At 40.1% G+C, this 8,404-nt stretch overlaps 1 protein-coding gene across 2 annotated transcripts; it reads right to left on the bottom strand.

Annotated features, from left to right (window-relative positions):
• Positions 1-3,438: 3,438 nt before the first annotated feature.
• adcyap1a (adenylate cyclase activating polypeptide 1a) lies at positions 3,439-6,249 on the bottom strand. Of its 2 annotated transcripts, XM_053342164.1 has the most exons (4): positions 6,152-6,249; positions 5,334-5,468; positions 4,565-4,669; positions 3,439-3,622 (listed from the first exon to the last, which is right to left on the bottom strand). In XM_053342164.1, exons 1-4 carry the CDS (start codon positions 6,247-6,249, stop codon positions 3,439-3,441), a joined length of 522 nt encoding a protein of 173 aa, XP_053198139.1. The 2 variants fall into 2 exon arrangements, with proteins under 2 accessions (XP_053198139.1, XP_053198140.1); XM_053342165.1 differs by lacking the exon at positions 4,565-4,669.
• Between the last annotated feature and the right edge of the window lie 2,155 nt (positions 6,250-8,404).

Here is an 8,404-nt window from a genome sequence, read left to right as displayed (position 1 = left end):
AATGTTTCATGGAGAGCGGGAAACTGATCCTTCCCTTCTATTTTCACAAAGAGAAGAAAAAAAGTCTACGTCTAAAAGTGATCTAAAAACAAAGTGCAAAAGAAAGCAGTGCAAGTAAAGATTGCTTGACGTCTAAAGCTGGATGGCACTAAAAAAAAAAAAAAAGATCCTACCAAACGTTAACACAACAGAACAACAACCAAAAAAAAGAAAAAAAGAGTGAAATGTAAGCTGATGATGTGCAGCATTGTAGGGCCACTAAATAGCCATCTGTGATTCATGGCGATTTTTAAAGTCGATGCAAGGCACCACAGCCGCAAACTGCTTCCTGCGTCACAAATCCTAGAGGAGAATGCAAAATTAAAAAGAAAGATTTATACAGTAAAACACGACTTATCAGCCAGGCACAGATCGAAGAACTAAAGCTCAACTCAACGCTCTATTTCAACTTCTTTTCTTTTTTTTTTTTAACTTTTTTTCCTTCTTTGAATTTTAACTCCTTCCTTTTTCCCTTCTTTCAGGAACATTAGGAGGAAGTGTGCAGACAGGTGGAACCAAAACTACAACTACTTTTTAAAAAAAATGTGATTTAAGTTCATTTAGCCTCATCCCTTTTCACATTTGCAGTCTTTCTCAATCAATCGTCCCACCCTCTCTCTTCCCTCATTTGCTTTCTCTAACTTCATTTTCACCTCATCTTCCTTCCTCTTTAAATTCAATTATATCAATTATATCAATTATGGCAGCCTTTGTGCCAAACTTGCAGATATAAAGATAATAGAAAAATAACCACTTGAATTGTCCAATCACATTTTTTTTGGTTGTTTTTTTCTTCTTCTTCTTCTTCATCATCATCATTATTATTATACATAACTTTTTAAACAATATAGATTACAAAAAACAGAGCCTAAAAGATAAAGCATGACATTAGACTGAGAGGTTCGTTTGCCAGCAGTAAAGTACATTCAGAGGACAAAAGGTTTTTTAAAGTTCAACATATACAGCTTTCGTGTTAAGAAGATGTCAGCGAAGGAGAAAAAAACAGAACACAAAACAACATCCAAGAGAGAAATGACAGGTAGGTATGTATGTTTGCAAGTAGTCAGAAAGCAAGCAAAACCCAATCCGGTTTGGAGTCGTCTGCACAGATGCGGTGGCTAGTGCAATTTACTTTAATCATGCAGCAGTCTACTTGTAGTTTTTTTTTTTTTTACATTGGTTCACACATGACAGAAGAAGAAGGGAAGCACAATTAGACCCAGAAAGGTTCAAAACAGAAAAAGTTCAAACTGCCTCATAATGTCTCTCACAATAAGCACAACGTCGGATGGATACGTAACCATGTAACAAGTATCATTTCTAATATTGATTTTTTTTTTTTTCCATTTTTAATAATTTGCCTGATGGTGCTTTTTTTTTTTTTTTTTTTTTTTTTTTTAAATGTTGGTGATACTTATTATATGGGCAGAGAGACATGAGAAAACCTTCAGCAGCAGCAGAGAGTAAAGGAGGTTTCCTTATATGACTTTTCCAAACACATAGAAACCAGTTGATAGAAACACAAGATTGGCACTTTTACATGAGTCAAAAGGTTTTAAGCTCACTCTGTAAACACTGCGGAAGAAAAAAGGACAAGAGAAGAAGAACCTCAGGAGTACTCTGGTCCTCAGCTCAGATTTTGGGATTATTCATCTTAATTTTTTTTTAAAGAATTGATGATTTTTATATTTTGAGTGTTTTAAAAGCCGACTGACTGGGCTCATATCTGGTTTAACCCAGATCTACTGAAATCATCATCATCATCATCATCATCATCCTTGCATCCATTAACAGGAAGTTGATGATTCTCTACCTTTTTTTTTTGTGTGTGTGTCAATCATCAAAGATCTGAAGTCTCTCCACGTTAACACTGTATGCACTCGGCTGCACAGCTGGGATTAACCCTCCTGTTGTCCTTCCTTCCTTCCTTCCTTCCTTCCTTCCTTCCTCCTTCTCTCTTTCCTTCCTCCCTTCCTTCCTCCATCCCCCTTTCTCCCTTCCTTCTGTCCACCCTTCCTCCCTCCCTTCTTCTTCCTTCCCCCCTTTCCTCTTTCCTCTGTCCTTCTGTCCTTCCTTCCTCTTTTCCTTTCTCCCTCCTACCTTCCTTCTTTCCTTCCTTCCTTCCTTCCTCCTTCTCTCTTTCTTTCTTCCCTTCCTCCCTCCATCCCCCTTTCTCCCTTCCTTCTGTCCACCCTTCCTCCCTCCCTCCTTCTTCCTTCCCCCCTTGCCTCTTTCCTCTGTCCTTCTGTCCTTCCTTCCTCTTTTCCTTTCTCCTTCCCTCCTACCTTTCTTCCTTCCTTCTTTCCTCTGTCCTTACTTCCTTCCCTCCTTCCTTCCCTGTTTCTTTCTTTCCTTCCTTCCTTCCTTCCTTCCTTCCTTCCATCCTTCCTTCCTTGACTCTTCCTCCCTTCCCTCTTTCCTCTGTCTTTCTGTCCTTCCTTCCTCTTTTCCTTTCTCCCTCCCTCCTACCTTCCTTCCTTCTTTCCTCTGTCCTTCCTTCCTTCCTTCCCTCCTTCCTTCCCTGTTTCTTTCTTTCCTTCCTTCCTTCCTTCCTCCCTTCCATCCTTCCTTCCATCCTTCCTTCCTTGACTCAAGGACAACAACAGGAGGGTTAAAGGTAAAAAATCTGTGAGAGTCTTGAGAGACAGGAGCACAAATGAGGTGGAAGAAGATCGGGTTTGAGTGTTTGGAGCAAGATCACAAGGTTCAGAGTTAAAAGGTGAGAGGAAAAAGGGAGGGACACGAGAGGCCCCCCAAAAGGACACGGCCTCAGGAAAGAGTCTGAAACTCACCAGAAATTCGGGAGAGAACTGTTTCAGCCAATCTCCCAAAAAAGCCTCAAACTCATCCCCGTCCGGGAGGGCATCAAAGTCTATGTCTTGTAGGATATGGTGCAAACCTATGTCTTCAAGGCTGTTGTGGATAGAGACAACTAAACTCTTAATGTCGCTTTACAAAAAGCAGCATTCAATACATTGATTGTCTTTTAAACTATTTATTTTCTTCACAATCATATCTCATCATTAAATGTTTAAAAGACAGGGCTGTTTGGAGCATATCGTCATGGTAACAATTGTCTCCCCTCAATAAATAGGTCTAAAAAAAATAAATCAATGAATACATAAATAGAGGCTATTTTTTTTTTCGTCTCATAATGAACAAAAATTGGTCCACAAAGTAGATATTGTGTGTCCTCAAGTGCTTTAAGTACAAAATAAAAAACAATATTATTATCAAAATATTCATTTTAATGGCTTACTTCATACATAAATACATGTTTAAGAACACAAAAAGCGATCCACTGATTGTTCAGATCTCAAAATGACTTCATCTGGGGCTGCACACACTTAAGTTTTTTGTTTTTTTTGTTTTGTTTTTTTCAGGAGGGGAGGGAGGATGCTACAAATATGCCAGCCGGCGTCCTTTGTTTCTAATTCTCTGTCTATACCTTTTCCCAAGGACCGCTGCCAGGTATTTCTTGACTGCCATTTGCTTTCGGTAGCGGCTGTAGCTGTCTGTGAAGATCCCATCTGAGTGTCGCTTGGACAGAGGCTCCGAGCTGTCATCCAACGTTTTCCCCCCGCTGTGAGAGAGAGAGGAACAAAGGGCAGGTTTCACTACCCTCACATGGAAACAGTCATATTTACCTCTGCGTGTGTATAGCCTGTGTGTGTGTGTGTGTGTGTGTGTGTGTGTGTGTGTGTGTGTGTGTGTGTGAAGAGTGTGTGTGGAGAGATCGGGGCTGGTAAGGAATCTGTGTGTGGCACCATCTCATAAAGGAGAAAATAATTAGATAATCAGATTCTCCATTTAGTTGAGAACAATGCAGCCTGGAGTGCTTTAGCAGGGACCCAATCTGTGTCCTCCATTTAGAGCATTTTAAGTAACAATAATCAGATTTCCCTTTCAAGTTTATTCCAGGAAGAAGCCTGTCTTTTCTTTTTTTTTTTTTTTTTTTTGCAGAAATGATCCAACAAAAAGCTTCATTTTAAAAACCTTCTCTTTGTTTAACTTTTAGCTCATGATGGACTATAAATGTCAGATTGTCCTGGGATGAGAAGCCCATTTAGTATATATGTCTGACCTGCTATGAGATGTGATAGGTCTGCTCATAAGTCTGGAGTAATTGCATGCTCGCCTCCTTTCCACCAGGAGCCACTGAGGCTCGATCCTATAAATTATTCATATGGAAATAAATTTAAGCCTGCTCGGGTCAATTCTCTCCTCTGAGCCTTAATGACACAGCAGAGGGCTTCGAAAATGACACTTCCCCCAAATCAGTTAAGTGCCCCCTTTTGTGCCCTGATGATATCATAGGATAAAGGCTGGGTGCCAGATTTAACTGCATGCTGGGAAATAATGGGACCACAGACATAAACAGTACGTATAACAGCGTGAGTTATGAGCATCAAAAGGATCAGTTAAAAAAAAATAAAACAATAGAAAAGAAACAAAAACGGCACATAAGACATAAATAAAACATTAGATATAAAAGAAGAGACGACAACCAAGAAGATGTTCTTACCCTACACGCTTTGCCATCAGAGAATGAAGATATTTCCTTGCTGATAACTGACCCAGCGCTTTCCTGTAGGCTTTATTAAACATGCCGTCTGCATGCCTTTCCGTTCTGGGATGATAGATAGCCACACAGTAAAGTCACCACACACCCAGCGCAAGAGGCAACAGTTTCAAGTACTACTGTAGCTACACTGCCAAAAAAAAAAAAAAGCTACATCTCCATAAATTAATTATGAGATTAAAAAAAAGGGCCTGAAGCTCAATTTGTGCTTAAAAAAAGCGAAAAAGCTCCAAATTTATGGATTATTTTGCTTGTTTCGAATTTATTTAAGGCGTTTTATTAAAGTAATTTGCACTAATATTCATTTTATTCCAAGTTTCTACATAAATAATCAGTAATAGCGAGATATTTTGCCCATTAAAGGAGAAATACAGCGTTAAAGACGTTGCGTCATTACGCAGCAGGATTTCTCGCCATGTAGAGAAGCTCATCCATGTGTGACATTTATAAAGAAAGCTCAACTTGACCTAAAACAAACTATTTGGTGACAAAAGCTGTAAATTAACACACATAAAATAAAAACACCAAAAACAGTCATCATGTTGGAAGTTACTCACACATAATTTAGACGATACATTACATTGATTCACACAAAACGGCACGCGAACATATAGACAGAAATAAGGACTACAGCAATGAGATGTTCAACATGAAAGTCTCCAACGTTGAGAAGAGGAAGAAGAAGAAAGGAAAAGTGGGTGTTGATAGTCACCTTTTCTCTGGTGGATAGTACAAAGTATAGACGTCGTCAGCGACAGACCCAGGGCTTCTCACATCCATTTGGTCTCTGTCATAATCCAGGGATGGTAAGGAGTTCCCATCCTCATCGTAAACCTCACTGTCAAGTCTGAAAGAATTCATTCATTAAAACACGCTTTTTTTTTCTCTTTTCTCCACAATCTGTTTTTTACAGGCTGCAACCTCTGCGACTGACGAGTGAAATATCATTTGCATATCCAGTTAATTATAATCCCACAGCTTTAAGACTCAAATACAATCTAAGAATCAATATATTCTAATGTTACTTTGCGCCATAATTTAGTTTAATAGCATTTATTTAATTCCACTTGGCTAAAAACTGCAATTTCCTCTTCAAATCCGACTTTTTTGACGCCTTATCTATCGACCCAAATGTTTTCAATTAATTATCTAATCAGAGGAATTGGTCGGTTAATAGCTGCAGGGATTGAGACACTGTACTTCACTGCCTCTGCTGCCTAAATCACATTACCTCCTCTCCCTGGTGAATGTTTCTCCGCAATTATTTCTGTGTAAGCAGCCGTATGGATCTGCTGTCAGATGATGTTATCCAGTAATCCAATAAGCTATTATACCCACAGACATAACTAACTGTGCAGCAGATACGCTCCTTAGCCTTTTGTCCTGCTGCTGCTGCTGCTGCTGCTGCTGAGTGCTATAATAAAACCAACATCTAGCTTTTATCTCATGCCAAATAATATATATATTAAAAAAAAGAGAAATCAACATGTGGAAAAGTGACATTTAAAGGATAAATAAGAGTGTACATACCTAACACTTGGAAAGCTAAGCCCCACAGGTGAGCAGTAGACGCTGTAATGCATTATGATTCCATAGATGAGTAAGGCTAAAGTCGCTTTACTAGACATTGTCCTGCTGTAAAAGAAACAAAAAATAACGCCATTAAGTGGATGAACAGGTGGATTCAAAGCCAAATCACTCACATCAGTCAGTCTTTGATGCATTATTGGAGTAGATTATATTGTTTTTTTTAACTTTCAAATCACACCTGTGAGTTTTTAAAGAGATAAAAAGCAGCCACACCTGATTTTACCCAAACGCTTTTACCCACTTTTACGCTGCGTAAAAACCAACCCCGGGAAAAAAGTGCCTCCTCTTACCAGTTGCGAGATGCTGGACGCGATCCGCTGAAGACCTCAACTGGGAGAGTGAGATAGGAGGTCTATCTCAGTCTCTCTCTCTCGCTCTCTCGCTCTCTCTCTCTCTCTTTCCTTCCTTTCGTTTCTTCTTCCTCTATTCCCCCCTTTTAGTGAAGCGCCTCTTCGGGTCTCCTTGTGCGTCTTGTGGGTGTGCAGCCCTCCGTGCAGCTCAGTTTTCGGGGATGTCTACGTGTACTCGGTCATGGGAGGAACGGAGAGCTCCAAACATTTGTCTGCGGAGAACTTTCCTGCGTCCTGTGAACTTAACTCCCCTTGGTTTTTTATTCATGAATCCGAAAAAGCATGCCTATTTCACTTGTCATAAGGGGTGGGTGGGTAGGAGGGGAGGGGATAGGGGAGGCTGAGGTGGGCGGCTGCGTCATCGCCCATCGTCCCATTGGAGTGCATCCTTCTTCCGCGTCAATGAAAGACCCTAAGTCATAAAAAAAAAAGAAGAAAGAAAAAAAAAAGAAAAAAAGAAAGAATGGATCGTGAGTTCAAACATTACCATTAATTAAACCGCGAATTAATGTCAACATCTGACGTCATAAAGAGGATCACGTGGTAGGGCCTTTGAAGCCTCTGAGAGATGAAGAAGGAGCTGTCCGGTGCTGAAATCTGACAGAAAGTCCAGAAATAGTTCTAACTTCCTCTAACTTAGGAACAAAAGAGAGATCAGTGATGCAGCTGAGTTACTTTATCAGTATGTGTTTAGTTATTTTAGCTTCACACTTTTATTTAGGTCAAAGGTCAAACCAGATACTTCTAGTTTTATAGTTAAAGGAGAGTCTTTTTAACCCTCCTGTTGTGCTCCCGGGTCAAATTGACCCCATCTCTTTTGACTGTTACTCACTTCCTTCCTTCTCTCCTTACTTCCTTCCTCTTTTCCTCCTTCCTTCCTTCCTTCCTTCCTCATTCCTTCTTTCCTCTCCTTACTTCCTTCCTCTTTTCCTCCTTCCTTCCTTCCTTCCTTCGTAGCTTCCTACCTTCCTTCCTCATTTGCTTTTTTCTCACTTCCTTCCTTCCTTCCTTCCTTCCTCCCTCTTTTCCTCCCTCCCTTCCTTCCTTCCTTCCTTCTTTCCTCCTTTCCTCTCCTTACTTCCTTCCTCTTTTCCTCCTTCCTTCCTTCCTTCCTTCCTTCGTAACTTCCTTCCTTCCTTCCTCATTTGCTTTTTTCTCACTTCCTTCCTTCCTTCCTTCCTTCCTTCCTTCCTTCCTTCCTCCCTCCCTCTTTTCCTCCCTCCCTTCCTTCCTTCTTTCCTCCTTTCCTCCCTTCCTTTGTTCCTTCTTCATTTCCTTCTTTCCCCACCTCCTTCCTTCCTCTTTCCTCCCTTCCTTCGTTCCTTCCTTCCTCATGTCCTTCCTTCCTTCCTTCCTATCTTCCTTCCTTCCTTCCTTCCTTGACCAGAGCACAACAGGAGGGTTATTGAATCTGATCAGATCAATGATTGTAGATATAATATAAAACATTACACAGACTGATTCTCTGGTTGTGTAATTAACTGTAAAAGCATCTTTCAGTATTTCTCGAGGCTTTTGGGAAGCATTAGAAACCCGATCCTCTCTCTAATAGCCATCCTGAGAGTTATACGCTCGTCATCTTTATCCTGTAATTATGTAAGGAAGTGTCTGATTTATTTGAAATGATAATAGCTATTAAAAAAAAAAAAGTTCTGATCTTATGAGAGTGGAAAATGGACTTAGTGGCTATGTTTGAAATGGCAAACATGACATTGAGAGAGATTGAGACTCTGTAATGACGACAGGACAGACGAGGTATTTTTGGTAAGATCTGAAATACTGGACTGGATTTATTTTAAGGGTCCGGACTCATCGGTTGTGTTTAATGTAAAGCTTCTTTTAA

Source organism: Scomber japonicus, chromosome 21 (genome assembly GCF_027409825.1).
Source record: "Scomber japonicus isolate fScoJap1 chromosome 21, fScoJap1.pri, whole genome shotgun sequence".
In the NCBI taxonomy this organism is placed as follows: domain Eukaryota; kingdom Metazoa; phylum Chordata; class Actinopteri; order Scombriformes; family Scombridae; genus Scomber; species Scomber japonicus.
The sequence above is the reverse complement of the archived record's forward strand: the minus strand, read 5'-3'. Positions and strand labels throughout refer to the sequence as shown.